This window comes from Zootoca vivipara, chromosome 16 (assembly GCF_965207765.1).
Source record: "Zootoca vivipara chromosome 16, rZooViv2.hap1.1, whole genome shotgun sequence".
Taxonomy (NCBI): domain Eukaryota; kingdom Metazoa; phylum Chordata; class Lepidosauria; order Squamata; family Lacertidae; genus Zootoca; species Zootoca vivipara.
The window spans coordinates 19,991,451-20,007,784 of NC_142599.1; the positions used below are offsets into that span (position 1 = coordinate 19,991,451).

General features: G+C 45.8%; 1 protein-coding gene across 2 annotated transcripts in view; it reads left to right on the plus strand.

The window, feature by feature from the left end:
- Nucleotides 1-16,334, plus strand: part of BICDL1 (BICD family like cargo adaptor 1) — a 57,228-nt gene that overhangs the window by 32,431 nt on the left and 8,463 nt on the right. The window contains exons 4-9 of one of the 2 annotated variants that reach the window (XM_060269978.2): nucleotides 3,364-3,510; nucleotides 5,856-6,035; nucleotides 6,678-6,896; nucleotides 7,391-7,534; nucleotides 9,985-10,115; nucleotides 14,599-14,719. In XM_060269978.2, coding sequence (XP_060125961.2) covers nucleotides 3,364-3,510; nucleotides 5,856-6,035; nucleotides 6,678-6,896; nucleotides 7,391-7,534; nucleotides 9,985-10,115; nucleotides 14,599-14,719 — 942 coding nt within the window. Of the gene's footprint in view, nucleotides 1-3,363; nucleotides 3,511-5,855; nucleotides 6,081-6,677; nucleotides 6,897-7,390; nucleotides 7,535-9,984; nucleotides 10,116-14,598; nucleotides 14,720-16,334 lie in introns of both variants that reach the window. The other variant, XM_060269977.2, reaches the window with a different exon arrangement.

Sequence of the window (16,334 nt, forward strand, 5' to 3'; positions counted from 1 at the left end):
ACTTCTCTGAAGTCTCTCAGCCTCACTCACCTCACAGAGTGTTTGTTGTGGGGGAGGAAGGGAAAGGAGAATGGTAGCCGCTTTGAGACTCCTTCGGGTAGTGATAAAGCGGGATATCAAATCCAAACTCCTCCTCCTCTTCTTCTTTTCTTTTTAGCTGTCTAATTTTTGTTTTTGGATTAGCCAGTTATCTCAATGGTTATCTGTATTCCCCCCCCCCAGTGGTGTTTTATGTTTTAACTTTCAACACTATCCTAGTACTTTATGCTATGGCAGAATGAAAACACTTTTATCAATAAATAAAGAACTGAATTACAGATCCCAACTCTGCCAGGACTGTTTGTTGTTGATTAGTCGTTTAGTCGTGTCCATCTCTTCGTGACCCCATGGACCAGAGCACGCCAGGCACTCCTGTCTTCCACTGCCTCCTGCAGTTTTGTCAGACTCATGTTTGTAGCTTTGAGAACACTGTCCAACCATCTCGTCCTCTGTCGTCCCCTTCTCCTTGTGCCCTCCATCTTTCCCAGCATCAGGGTCTTTTCCAGGGAGTCGTCTCTTCTCATGATGTGGCCAAAGTATTGGAGCCTCAGCTTCACGATCTGTCCTTCCAGTGAGCACTCAGGGCTGATTTCCTTCGGAATGGATAGGTTTGATCTTCTTGCAGTCCATGGGACTCTCAGGACTCTCAGGAGTCTCCTCCAGCACCATAATTCGAAAGCATCAATTCTTTGCGATCAGCCTTCTTTATGAGGACTGTTACAGGACTGAGGCCAGGACTGTTACAGAACCTAATAATATCACCTACAGCATCAGGGGCTCTTTTGCCTGCTCATCTTTCAATGTGGTATATATGCTGTCATCTGCCTGCAGTGTCTTCTGCATTCTGAATAATAATAATAATAATAATAATAATAATAATAATAATAATAATATATTATTTATACCCCGTCCATCTGGCTAGGTTCCCCCAGCCACTCTGGGCGGCCTCCAACACAACATTAAAATACAGAAAATACATAGGACAAATAGGCCAGACTTTTCTATGCAACAAACTAAATGGACCCAAATCTGATTTTAGAAACAGCAATAGACCAAAACCAGTGTGGGGAGATTGAAACTTTCCAAGAACACACTGTGACTGACCTTAAGGTGGGCCATCCTTGAACAAAAAAATATATCTTCGGAGTAGTTTTTAAGATGCCACAAGACTCTTCATTGTTTTGACAAAAAAAATTCCTTCACATCATGTGCCTGTCGTAGCATATCTACATAGGAATAGCCCTGCTGGGTGAAAACAAACTAGTCCAGCATCTTTTTCTCACAGTGACCAACCAGGCGCCCCCATGGGAGTGATCTTGGGTTGTGTCAACCCAACCCAGCGAAATCTGACTAGGAATTGCCCAGAATTGGTTCAGGTTCTGGGTTTTGATTGAATATGGTGCACATCCCTTAGACACACATACACATATTGAGATTTCCAAGCCGACTTAGCTGCAACAGTCACAAAATGCAATCCTTCCACTAAAAACCACTGACAATTTAAACATTAAATTAAAGCTTTTCAACAGAGAGAGGGATCTCCCCCCCCCTCTTTTTTATAGTAAGAAAGAAAATAAATAGACTGTATTATACCTAAATTAATGTTATGGATTTATTTGAGATCTATAGAGATGTTTATGTGCTACACTGGAAGCTCTGAAAACTGGGTGCTGGGGACAGCGGCGGAGCTTCATGCTCCGCCACCGGGGGCGGAGAGCAGGCACGCTGCCCCCAGGGACATGGCGCGCGTTTGGGGGCGTGTCATGCGTTTCGGGGGCGGGGCATGCATTTTGGGGGTGGGGCGGGCAGCCACGGTGGCGCCCCTGGGATCGCGCTGCTCGGGGCGCCCTGCCACCACCGCCCCTATCTTCCTACGCCTCTGGCTGGGGACAAGTAGAAGAAAACAGTCATCATCGGGGTCTGCTTGTGAGCTTCCAGAGGCAACTTGGTGGCTGTTGCTGGTAAATTAGTTTAGCCAGGGTTAGAACAGGCACCCCCAAACTGCGGCCCTCCAGATGTTTTGGCCTACAACTCCCATGATCCCTAGCTAACAGGACCAGTGGTCGGGGAAGATGGGAATTGTAGTCCAAAACATCTGGAGGGCTGAAGTTTGGGGATGCCTGGGTTAGAACAACGGTAGCCAACCTGGTGCCCTCCAGATGTTGTTGGACTCCAGCTCACATCAACCCCAGCCAGCATGGCCAATGGTCAGAAATGATGGGAGTTACAGAGTGGGAAAATCTGGAGGGTACCACAATAGTTACCCCTCGGTTGAAGTGCTGCCCGTGGACTGGAGGAACCCAGGTTCAAATCCCCACACAGCTGTGAACCTCACCGAGTGACCTTGGGCCAATCGCCTTCCTTCTCAGCTCCCGTGGATATAAAAATGAGGATTTGTGAACATTATACAACATTAACTTAAGTGTTAGCTGCAGGTTTTGACGGGTGATTTTATGTACTGAACCCGACTGGAATCTTTGAGAATTTGATTTGGGTGGGGAGGTGGTGGTGGTTGGGGGGGGGGCGGTGGGGAGAACTATGTGCTCTGCTTTGAGCTCCTTGGAGAAGAGGAGGGGTCAAATCTCCATTTGGACTTGAAGCTCCATCGGTGACTTTGAACCAGTCAGTCTTTCAGCCTAACCTACCCCACAGGGTTGTTGTGAAGACACAGTGGGGGAAAGAGGTGGGGGGGTGAACTACACGCACTACTTTGAACTCCTTGGAGGAGTTCAAATAGATATTGGTGTAAAAGTAAAAGAAAAGGAGAAAGTGTATTTGCCCTGAAGCAGCAAGAAGGCCTCTTCCCAAATCTGACGGGGCTGTTTAGGTACCTGGAATCCAGACCATGGAAATTCCCCCGCATTTGACTACCTAAAAGAAAAAGGAGGAAAAGGCCCAGTGTGGAAAGCAGTTGCATAAACATATCTGTTTGTGCTTTGAAGGTGTAAGCAAGGTGCTCCGTGAGCAGACTGAGAGAGGGGGCAAGGCGTCCTTTCATGGTGTTTTATCTCTCTTGGGAATTCCAGAGAACACAGCGGCCTGGCTTCCCTCCTTCCCTCCCTCCTCCTTTGCCTGGCAACCCACATTCCAGCTCTCTAAGAGTTTAAATTCCTCCCCCACACTCTCTTTCTTGCTTCTCCAGTTTCTGGCAAGAGGGAAAGCGGACTCCTCTTTTGACTACAGGTGCAGGTAGATTTTGCACTCATTTCTCTCCTCCTCTCCACCTGGCCGAGTTCTCATTCTCTCCAGACTGGGAAATCGCAAACTCTTGAGACTTACTTTTGGGGTTCCTTTTCCTCCCCACCCCCCTTCCTCCACTTTCAGATTAAGATGCTTACGGATAGGAAGCACGAGCTGGAGCGTCGGCTGAGTGCCATGATGGAAGAAAACAATCTTCTTCAGGGGACAGTGGAGGAGCTTCAAGATCGCGTGTTGATTTTGGAGCGGCAGAGTCACGAGAAGGACATGCAGGTATGGGGGAACAGGGGCTTGGGGAAAGGGGGAGACAGCTGGAAGGAAGGGGCTGATTTTAAATATTGTTATTATGATCGAGCATTGCTGCCAGATCACCAGTTTGGGCACAGGAAGGTAAACATCGTGAGGCTTAGACGAGCAACCAGTATGATAATGGTGATGGCGCTCCAGATAGCCCTGGACTACAACTCCCATCATTCTTGACCATTAACCACATGGGTCGGAGTTAATGGGAGCTGGACTCCAATGAAATCTGGAGGGCTACAGATTCCCCTTCCCTGCTGCATATTCTCGAAGGTTGCTGCAATCCTAGACCTGCTCCCCCATTGAATTCAGTGGGACTTCCTGTTCAAAAAACATTTATTTTAGTTTATTATTATACTTCACAAGTGGGACGCGGGTGGCGCTGTGGTCTAAACCACAGGGCTTGCCGATCAGAAGGTTGGCGGTTCGAATCCCCGCAGCGGGGTCCCTGCTTTGGTCAACCTAGCACTTTGAAAGCACGTCAAAGTGCAAGTAGATAAATAGGTACTGCTCCAGTGGGAAGGTAAACGGCGTTTCCGTGCGCTGCTCTGGTTCCCTGGAAGCGGCTTAGTCATGCTGGCCACATGACCCAGAAGCTGTCTACGGACAAACGCTGGCTCCCTCGGCCTATAGAGCGAGATGAGCACCGCAACCCCAGAGTCGTCTGCGACTGGACCTAATGGTCAGGGGTCCCTTTACCTTTACCTTTACACTTCACAAAAACGTGTATGCCGCTGAACAGTAAATATAATCTTTTTAAAAAAAGAAAAGAAATTGTATTAGTTTTATACAAACAATCATAATAACAAAAACAACTGCAACATAACAAACACATACGCACTACATGAAACAAAAACAAAACAAATAATCATTTCTCTTTTTATCTGATTCACAATCCATTATTATGTGGACTTCCCCCTATCTGATTTTCATTTCAACTCATCTTAAGCATTTTCTTAAATATAGTAGTAAATATAACCTCTTAAGTGGTTTACAGAGAATATAAAATGTGCATTAAAATTGTATTGAATTATATTTATTATGGGTAGCATTGATTTTTATGTCCCCAATTTACCATATTTTCCCGTCTATCAGATGCCCCCATGTATAAGACGCCCATTATTTTTGGGGATTCAGATTTAAGAAAATGGGGGGAGAGATGTAGCCATGTATAAGACGCCCCCTAATTTTTGACATTATTTTTAGGGGGAAAGCCTAGTCTTATACACAGAAAAATATGGTATTTTCTGTCTTAGTGTTTAATTGTCCCTTCAAAGCAGAATGCAAAGCTTTCTATCCAACCTAAGTTGGACTCGCTGAAATTAATGGATCCAAGACAGTCATGCCCATTATTTTTAATGAGTCTACTCTGAGTAAGATTAACTGGATACTGCTTAAAACTTTGTAAAATACAATAACGATTATTAAAGCAAAAGGATATGATCATCCACTTAAAACCACATTATGCCCACTTAAACGTGAACAATAGCTGTTAAAACATTAGCAGCAATGAATAAAAGCAACAGCAGTGAATAAAAAGCAGACCGAAATAAAGAGCGTTTGAGCCGTTTTGGAGCCGTGCAGTGTTTTTAAAAGACATGTAGGATTGTGCTGTAAATGCCTCATTTATGTTTTGTTAATCGTTTAACTAAAAACAAAAGCACAATGTTGTGAATACAGTGAACAGGTGTAAAGGCAGGGTGCTAATTTTAACTAATAAAATAATGGCATCATACAGGCATGTGAAGCTGTGGGAATCCCTCCCCACAGAGGTGTGCCTGGCACATTCACAAAACAGTTTTCATGAAATGCACACACACACATATATATATTAAGACCCACCCTATTCTTCTGATTGTAAATGGTTTAAACTGGTTTTTATCTTGTATTTTATATTGCTGAAGCCTGCTCTGTGACCTTATGGTGAAGGGTGGATGATTATATATACAGTGTAATTATATATATATATATATATATATATATATATATATATATATATATATATATATATTCGTAGGTCAAAAAATTCGTAAGTCGAAAAGCGCCATTCCCATAGGAAAAGCACCATTCCCATAGGAATGTATTGGAAACGGAAAAAAATCTTAAGTTGAAGCAACCCCATCTAAAAATTCGTAAGTCGAAAAAACCCTATCTAAAACCGCCGCGGTTTCCGTTCGGATGTCGAGAAATTCATAAGCGTGTGGCCATTTGCCCCATTCGTAAGTCGAAAAATTCGGTTGTTGAGTAGTTCATAAGTCGAGGTACCACTGTATATATATTGATATATAAGAATATATCTTTATAATTTCCTGTGCCAGTTGCATCAGAACCAGCTAGAACTTCAGGAGGTGAGACTGTCTTATCGGCAACTGCAGCTAAAGGTAGATGAACTCAGCGAGGAGAGAAGCCTCCAGAATTTCAACTCTACCAGCACGTCACTGATGTCAGAGATTGAGCAGAGCATGGAGGCCGAAGAACTGGAGCAAGAGAGAGAACAGGTAGCATCAAAACTCTTGGCTCCAGAAGAATTGGGTGCAGCACAGGTGTGTTTATATGTGTGTGGTAGAGCCATAGTGGACTTTCTTCCTAAAATCCTCCGCCCGCAAATGTTTGTGTTGCACATTCTCCGAATACTCCAGTGTTTCCTGAATGTTCCTGATCTGCATTTGACATCCAGTCATGAACCCGATTTCCCAGTACGTTCTATTTTATGGTTGGCACACATTAATATTTAATGCTAATAATTTATTTGCTGGGGGGGGGAATCAATTCCACAGGGACAAGCTATGAGTCAAAAGTCATGCCTAGCTTGGCCCCAAGTGTGCTTCTTTGTTCGAAACATGTGGGAAAGTGCTACCCTAGGTCAAATGGAGACTGGTCCATTAGGGAAACAGGGGTACTGTCCCACCAACCTCAGCCTGTCCTCAGCCGGTCCCAATTGCTTGGCGCTTCCTTAGACTCAGTGTTGTCCTTATAGAACTCAGCAGGGAGGAAGATGGGGCAAGAGTAGAATGAGTTGGCGCTGCCTGCCATTGGCTCTGGCGCCACCTACTGATGGGCTCCCTGCCTTCCACCCTATCGGTCCCAATCAGCACCAGTCACCACTCCCTAGAACAGTCCTTTCTGCATTCTCCTCACAGCTAAGACTCCAGCTCTGGGAGGCCTACTGCCAGGTCCGATACTTGTGCAGTCACCTTCGAGGGAACGACAGTGCGGATTCTGCGGTCTCCACGGACTCTTCCATGGACGAGTCATCAGAAACCTCCTCGGCCAAAGATGTGCCGGCTGGAAGCTTGCGGGCTGCCCTCAGCGAGCTGAAGAGGCTGATCCAAAGTGTTATAGATGGCACAGACTCCACGGTAAGGTGGGGCGGGGGGGATAAATTCAGCTCACATTTAAAGCAAATCTACCTCATTTGCACTTTCCAGAAGGAAACACAAACCGAAACACTGCCATCCTTTGCAATTCGCGCTTCTCTAAATTTTGCAATGCAGGCAACTAATGAAATTAAAAAATGCACATAAGAGGGTAAAGTGCGCATAAAAATAGCATACAGGTGCATTATATCAGAGAAAATTGCTTTCCAAAACTGTGTATATGGGAAGAAATTGGCACTAAAATGCTGATGCATTTCAATGAGGACTTCTATTAAAAATTTGCAAACTGGTGCGGAAATGTGGAGAACTAGACTTAAGACTGGGGAAAGGTGAAACTGAGAAGAATGAATCTTCAGAGTCACCTGTCCCTAACTGAACTTGGTGTGGTCCCTCCTGGACCTCTCCTTTCTTCCATTCCGCTTGCCAAACCTCTGCTGGTGGTCACTTTTCTTTCTTTGCTTCATTATGGTTGCCAGAGCTCACGGCGAAGTGACGATGATGCCTTAGAAGAACAGATCAAACAGACGAGCGAAGATTCGAGAGCCTTGAGGGAGTTGATGGAAGGCGAAAGGGGGAAACTGAGGCAGAGCCTGGAAGAGCTGCAACAGCTCCATAGCCAGGTAAGCATGCACCTCTGACTTTCCAAAGGCCTGACTATCCCAGCAACCTCTTTTCACCCTGATCATATGCCAATCATTTGCCAATGGGAAACAGAAGCAAGACCTGACCACAGCAACACTCCCCTCACCTGCACTTCCCAGCAATTCAGTTGCACACTACCCTGACTAAACTCCTTTGAGCTCATTTGTTTTCTGTTGCTGGTTTGAGTTGTCATGGAATTACGTAGTTTGTTTACATCGTTTCAGTCTTATTGTCCAGTTAAAGGGAGGAGAGGCTTGTGGCTCTTTCAGTATTGCTGGACTAAGGTAAAGGTAAAGGGACCCCTGACCATTAGGTCCAGTTGTGACCGACGGGGGTTGCGCGCTCATCTCGCATTATTGGCCGAGGGAGCCGGCGTATAGCTTCCAGGTCATGTGGCCAGCATGACAAAGCCGCTTCTGGCAAACCAGAGCAGCACATGGAAACACCGTTTACCTTCCCGCTGTAGCGGTTCCTATTTATCTACTTGCATTTTGACATGCTTTCGAACTGCTAGGTTGGCAGGAGCCGGGACCGAGCAACGGGAGCTCACCCCATCACAGGGATTTGAACCGCTGACATTTCTGATCAGCAAGCCCTAGGCTCAGTGGTTTAACCACAGCGCCACCTGGGTCCCTGGTGGACTACAGCTCCCAAAATTCCTCCTGATGCCTTGGCCAAGAACATTTGAAGGGCCAGAGGTTGCCCACCCTTGGTTTAATTTTTGTTTGGGGTTATTGTATACCAGTTTTGGTTCCAGAGATTGAGGGACAGGTTTTTCCTCTATATTTGGATGCAATTGGATGGTGGGCTGAACCTTTTTAAAGCACACTAATTTTAACCTCTGATTTCAAAACTCCACTGATGTTTGTTTCTTAGAATTTCCAAGCAGAGCTGGTCACAAGTATATTGGTAAAAAAGAGTTGGCCTGGTAAGGCAGACTATAAAAACTGATAAGCATCAGACCTCTGACAGAGGGCCTGCCTATGAAGGCTTGTCCATTAGGGTGAATGGGGGCCTGTCCCACCAAGCTCAGTCTGCCCTCAGCCAGACTCACCTGCCTATTTTCTCACCCAAGAGGAATCTAGCCCAACCCCCTGCAATGCAGGAATCACAGCTAAAGAATCTCTGACAGATGGCCATCCAACCTTTGTTTATAAACCTCCAAAGAAGGAGAGGGCACCCCTTTCCAAGGTAGTCTGTTCCACTGTCAGACAGCTCTTACCATCAGAAAGTTCCTCCTGATGTTTAGTTGGAATCTCATTTCTTGTATTTTCAATCCATTGGTTCGAGTCTGAGCTTTTGCAGCAGCAGAAAACAACCTTGCTCCATCTTCCATCCCCTTAGTCTCAGCATTGCCCTTCTGGGGCACAGCAGGGAGGAAGATAGAGACAAAAGTGGATTTGGTTGACTCTTGTCTTTCATTGGCTCTGGCACCACCTAATGTTGGGCATCCTTGCCTTCTGCCACACCAGTCCCAGTGCGTCCCAGCTGCCCCAGAGCCTGAGGAGGGAGGCCGGCAAGCAAATGCACTGGTATGTGTGCCCGGTTCTGAATCCTATAATCTGCTTCCCCATCTTCCTGTGAACTGATCATTCTCTGTGTGTCGCAGGACGTTGTTGTTGTTGTTGTTGTTGTTGAGTTATCTCTATATATTAAATGGGTTTAAAACCCACTCCCCTCTTCCCCTCCCCAGCTATACTTTTTCCTACTGGATCCATTTTTGTGGTTTGAATGATTGATTGATTGATTGTAAATCCTTAAGGAACATGGACACGTGTGTGTGATGCACAAACTTAATTCATTTTAAATTAAGCTGCTGTTATATTTGCTGAGCCTAATGGTAGGAGATAAGCCCTAAATAAATCGAGAAGACTAGCTGAAAAAAGTAAACAAAGCTATGCAGTCCTCAAAACTCTGCAGCAGCCAATTTTCCATTTCTCTTCTAACTAAGGGGTGGTACTAAGGACATCATTTTTATAGTGTTTCAGCTAGCTGTGGTAACCACGATTTCTGTATTAGTGACATTGAAATGTTCAAAAATCCTGATGTGGTTCCTTTCACCAATGGGAATTACTTAAAACAGCCTCCCTCTAACCTGGAGCCTTCCAGATTGTTAGCCAGCACCAATGAGAGATGTAGTCAAAAACATCTGGAGGGCTACCAGTCTGGCTTAAAAACATGAGGTTTGAAAACCAACATGATGCCTTTTTCAGGTTTTTCTCTGCTGTAGATTCTTTTTAGGAATTTAAGGTTTTAAAATTTATTCCTCCCCCCTCAAAATACACCATTTATAACTGTCGTTGTGATATGACAAGCACAGTTCCCTATCCACGATCTTTTCCTTGCGGCACCTTCAGAGTGGTCAGCCTTGTTCTTGCCATTCAATGAGTGGCAATCAAAGGTTAATTTTTCTTCTGTTTCTTATCAGGTGACGCTACTGAGTGTAGAGATGACTTCACTGAAAGAGGAAAGGGACAGACTCCGGGGATCAGTAGATGATAAGGATATGAGCGAACAACTCTTGAAGGCTATCAGGGATCGGGATGAAGCAATCGCCAAGTAAGACGAATTGTTTTTTTAGAGACCGGTGTGTGGGGTTGTGACACCCAGGGAGAGGGGAAGCTGCATCATGATGGCTTTGTGTGTGACAAGAAGCTCAGTAAAAAGTAAGCCATCATCCCCAGCCAGCATGGTCAACGGTTGGGGTGATTGGAATTGTACCTGGGAATCCTGGAGGGCCACAGGCTCACCATGTGTGATGTAAAAACATCTCTGTTCTTTTCTATATAGAACCATTAATTTGCAATCCTGCAGAGCTGGGGAACGTAGCAGGTAGCCGGAAACTGTATATCAAGCAGATGCAGACCCTCCATCATGCATGTGAATGTGTCTTGTTTTGAATCCATGGAGAAGGGCAAAAACAAACCCCCTAAATGCACAATAATTAATCTGCTGCTTAGTTTATGTCAGCCTTCCCTTTATGTCCCGCTTGCCCTCAACTTTGCCCACAACATCAGAGTCACATGTGGGGGGTGTAGCCATCCACTTACATTGACCAGATGACACACCTAGCATAGGTAGGATTTCTGTACAATAGAAGTGCTCCCTCCAGTGGACACCTGGGGAAGCTGGGAAATAGAAGGCAGAAGAGGTTGCAACACAGCGCCCTCTGGCGGTGGCTACACTGATACTACAGCTAGAAAACCTTGGCCCTCTAGCGGAGGCTACACTGGTACTGCAGCTACTAGGCCAAATGGAGGCTCGCCTTTACGGACTAGGCCGAATGGAAGTGGGGACTCGCCTGGGTGTGGGTTGGGGGCAGGAGGGGACAGGATAGGTCATGGATCGGGACAGGGTGGCGGGAATCACAGGGATGAGCCACAGCAACGCGTGGCCTGGCCAGCTAGTAAGAAATAATTTATTTTCCCCCAAATATAAATTATTTATTAGATTTGTCATACACGGGGACCAGTTGTATTGGGGAAAGCTATGCAATGGTTCAATCTCCTTATTTTCAAGGATTCTGGCATCATCATCACTCAAGGGGACCTTTTCAGCACGTAGAACAGGAAGCATACAGATCTCTGTTTAAAGAGCCATTGTAGCGCTGCCACCTGTTGGCTAAGGGAAGGAACTGGCAACTGCTGAGTTTTGGATGCAAAAGGCAGCTTTTGATATTTTAGTATGTGTGTGGGTTACTGGCTCTCCTGTATCCATGGAAACCAGCTGCTGTTCTGGGGCTGTATGAGTCCCAGAGTTTTTAATATTCATTCAGCAGTCAGGGGATTTTGCAATGCAGGACTTACTGGGAGGGCCTTGTTCTGGTCGTCTATCTTGGAAGCCGCAGGTATATTTTGCTGCAACGTGACCTGTGATACATCTTAAAATACAGGTGTATTTTAAACAAACCTATCCCTCTTTCCAGGCTTTGGGATGGTTCAAGGCAGTAGACAGGTTTAGCTTTGATTCCAGTGCTGTTCCACATAGGGGAAGGTCTGTAACTCAGTGATAGAGCACCTGCTTGGCATGCAGAAGATCCCAAGTTCCCTCAAATCCTCTTGCACTCAAATCCTGCTTGCAGACTTTCTGTATGCATCTGGTTGGCCACTGTGTAAACAGGATGTTGGACTAGATGGGCCACTGGCCTGATCTAGCAGGATATCCTTTTTTAACGCAGAAGCTGTGTGGCCACCTATCAGAAATGTTCTAATAGTAGAATTCCTGCATTGACTGGGGGGGAGGGTTGGACTTGATTACCTTTGATGATCTCTTACAGCTCTATGATTCTGTGAAACGCCATGTATGCAAGTTCACCCTCTTGTACAGTATTTCATACAATCCAGTATAATCATACCTGCCAGGTTGCTGTCAGAGAAATAAGGGACCGGGCCGGAAATAGCAGACCGGAAGTAGCGCTGCCGCCATTTTGGAACTGGGCAGAGCATGCTCAGAAGTGACTTTTGATGCTGCTTTGCCCGGTTCCATAATGGCCGCCGCGCCAGAAGTCACACTGCAGCCATTTTGGAACTGGGCAGAGCAGCATCAAAAGCTGCTTCTGAGCATGCTCCGCCCAGTTCCAAAATGGCCGCCGCGCCAGAATAAACCGGGAAAAAACAAACAGCTGGAAAAATTGGGATTTCCCGGGGAAAACGGCAGACTTGGCAGCTATGAGTATAATGATCACCTTCCCTGACTCCCTAGACCACTTTTGTTAGCACAGTCCTTATAAATGCCTCCAGTCTTCCTTCCACCTCTCAGCCCTTCCACTGTCCTGCTTCGGCGGTGTTTTGAACTCTTTTCAGCCAGATCAGTGGGTGGGTGGGTGAAAGAGGTCTTTCCAGACAGCCACTTCCTCAAATTGTAGAGGACCATCTGGCGGCTCAGGGTGCTTCCAGATTACCTGTTTATTGATCACTCGTCCTGATTGGTTTGCAAGAAGATTTGACCACAGTGGCATTCATTCTGATTTGTTTGGTGGGGTTAGCTGACGTTATATCAAAGCAAGTGTTGTTCCACATTTCCCAGTGCATTTCCTTGTCTCTTTCCTTATCACAAAAAGTCAGATCCTTTGGGGGAAGAGGGTTTGTTGCTCAAGACCCCCAACAACAGGAATTGTGTGACTTGAATTGGCTGGTGAATTGGCTGTGATTGAATACCACTCAAAAGTAGTGGCCGTCTGGAAGCACCCTTGATGTAACAGAGTATGCCATCTTTGTGGAAGGTAGGAAGCAGTGGCACAGCCAACGGGAGGCAGCAAAGGGGAGCATGATGTGCCAAAAGGGAGAAATGCGCCAGGTTTCCCTGCACTATTGCAAGGGAGCATGGGACGCATGCCCATTTGGGCCTTATAAGCTTGCTGTCTACCATGTCAACTGAGAGTCAAGGTGACAGATTTGGTGGGGTCTATGCAGCAGGTATAAGGGACGCAGGTGGTGCTGTGGGTTAAACCACTGAGCCTAGGGCTTGCCGATCGGAAGGTCGGCGGTTCAAATCCCTGCGACGGGGTGAGCTCCCGTTGCTTGGTCCCAGCTCCTGCCAACCTAGCAGTTCAAAAGCACGTCAAAGTGCAAGTAGATAAATAGGTACTGCTCTGGTGGGAAGGTAAACGGCGTTTCTGTGTGCTGCTCTGGTTCAGGAGAAGCGGCTTAGTCATGCTGGTCACATGACCCGAAAAAACTGTCTGCGGACAAACGCTGGCTCCCTCAGCCAGTAAAGCAAGATGAGCACCGCAACCCCAGAGTTGTTCGCGACTGGACTTAACTGTCAGGGGTCCTTTACCTTTTTATACAGCAGTAGCAGCAGCTCAGCCCCCCCCCCCAACATAAGGAGAGCCCGCTGAATCAGGCCAGTATCTCATCCAGCATCCTGTTCTCACACTGGTGAACTAGACATCTACAGTAAGCCCAAAAGCAGGACCTGAGTTGCAACCAAAACTCTACCCACTTATAATTCCCAGCAGCTGGTATTCCAAGGCATACTGACACCTGACAGTGAAAGATAAACATAGCCATTGTGCTAGCCATTAATAGCCTTCTCCTCTATGGATTTGTCTAATCTTCTTTTAAATCCACCCAAGTTGGTTGCCCTTGCTGCCTCTTGCAGGAGCTAAATCTATTGTTTGAATGATTCGTTGTGTGAAAACGTCCTTCCTTTTGATTGTCCCGAATCTTCCGAGGTTCCGCTTTGTTGAATGTCCTGAAGTTCTAGTGTTATGAGGTAGAAAGAAAAGCATTTCTCTGTCCACTTTCTCCACCCTTTCAACCTCTGGTTGAATGTGGGCAGGATGTGGGTCCATAATACTGAAATCCACTCTAAAATATTCATATTTCTACAATAATTAAATAGCTGGGGAAGAGGGAGGTTTGCCTTAATTCAGGGTTTGCCAAACTTGGATCTCCAGCTGTTTTTGGAGTACAATGAATCCCCATCCTTCCTGACTGCTGGTCCTGCTAGCTACCGTAGGGATGATGGGAGTTGTAGTCTCTTAATGTGGAATTTTACATTGTACCATTAAAATCTGTATTTAAAAGTTTTGTGATTGTAATGTTAATTTATGTTGCCCTCCATATATTATCTGTCTGTCTGTCTGTCTATCTATCTCTTACTGTCAACTTCAGCTTCTAATCTAAGCAGTTTACGTGTATAAGAATTGATTATAGAAGTGTGAAAATATAAACCTCCCTAATTAAAGTACATGATAAAACAACCCCATTAAAACATGTCATAATTAACACTTGGATGAAGAGATCAAGGAAAGATAATAGTCACGTCTTAAAAAACTGGCAAAATGCCAGTTGGACTCCCAACTTCCATGAGACCCAGCCAGCATGACCAATGGTTAGGGGTGATGGGAGCTGGCGTGCAATGACATCTGGAGGACACCATATTGCCTTCCTTCATGTTCATGCATGGATCTTACTTTATAATGCTGTTACCCTCTTGAATTGCCACGTTGCTCAGGCTGTTTCTAAATCCAAAAAGCAAGCAATGGCAGAAGTCTCCCGATAAATGAATTTGACCGCCTTCTGCTTTTGCTTTTCAGGAAGAACGCTGTCGAAATGGAGCTAGCCAAATGCAAGATGGATATGATGTCACTGAATAGTCAGCTTTTGGATGCTATTCAGCAGAAGCTTAACCTTTCGCAGCAGCTGGAGGCGTGGCAGGTAAGAGGGAAATCGGAGTGCGGAGTAGCAGCACAGAGCCCGCCTCCCCTCCCCTATGCTCTTAAGTCAGAAATGCTTTGTGGATTCCACCAGGAGTCCCTTTATTGTGCATTCATTCTGATTCACTTGCCTAAACCTTGCACAGTGGTGATGTACACACATGTGCTATTTAACTAGGCCTGATTTTCCTACTTCCCTGTGATCCCTGGTTGACCTTTTCCCCCTCAGTTCTCAACTTCTCCGTCTTCTCCTCTCTCCCTCTCCCCCTCTCTCTCTTCTCTCCTCTGCTTCCAGTTTGCTTCCTCAGGCCTTTTTACAATATGGCTCCTTTGGTTTCTGATCTAGTGTGGCCTTTCTCAGTTCCCGTAACAACAGCTTTAGTCGTACACCCCTCCTGCCTTTAAGGTGAGCGCCCAACCACCTCATCCTGTTTCATCTCATCCCAGTTCAGTCTCACTGCATCCTCTGGGGGGAAAGAATGCAAACATCTCACAGGCACCCACAGAATCAACCTTGTGGGCACATCGCTCTTCTCATCTTCCATGAGCATGTCACAGTTTCTCTCTCTCTTCTCAAAATTACCCTTCTGAATTTGCTTGCCTGTCTTGTGGACTAGTGTCTTTTTTTTTTTTAACACGCGCTTTCCATTCCAGAGCATGGACTTGCAGTAACATCTTGCATTGTTATTATTATTCCAGCAATTGGAATGCAGAAGCATAAATACCTGCAAAGATGGAGGCGTAGGATAGTCATCATGGCTAATAGCCATTGATAGCCTTATCGAGTGCTATTTTTCTAGAAAAAGAGGTGCCAGAACTCACCATGAACGTTCTAAACAAAATCTGCCCTTATTCCCTTAAGGGGCATACAAGAGCCCTTGTAGAGTCTCACAACAAATGTCTCCCTTAATCTCTTAGAATGGCAATGGGGCCCACCTGAGAAGTGCCGGAACTGAGCCCTGGCCTTATTCTCCTCTGCGAGGTTATCTGATCCGGTGTGGTGTAGTGGTTAAGAGCAGTAGACTCGTAATCTGGTGGACCGGGTTCGCTTCCCCGCTCCTCCACATGCAGCTGCTGGGTGACCTTGGGCTAGTCACACTTCTCTGAAGTCTCTCAGCCTCACTCACCTCACAGAGTGTTTGTTGTGGGAGAGGAAGGGAAAGGATTATGTTAGCCACTTTGAGACTCCTTGGGGTAGTGATAAAGCGGGATATCAAATCCAAACTCTTCTTCTTCTTCTTTTAAAGCCATCCAAGCTGGTGGCCATTCCTGCCTCCTGTGCGAGGTCCATAGTTTAACTGTGCACTGTGTGAAGAAGGTCCTTTTTCAAAATCTGTCCTGGCCCCAAAGGCCCAAAGAGTCTAAAGATGGTGTGGGAGGGGGAGTGCTGTAGAATGAATTTGAAAATGAACTAGAAATTGCTCAGTTTTGCTCCAAAATGAATTTAATTCACATTCAGTTCACCTGGCAATTATGGGGGGGCATAGTTTTTTTAAAAACTAATTCAGTAAACTTTGTTAAACCACACTAGTTCATTCCAAGTACTGTTTAGAACTAAATCACCCAGCACATATAGTTCCAGGGTGGGGAGCTCTTGCTTTCCATGCAGAAGGCCC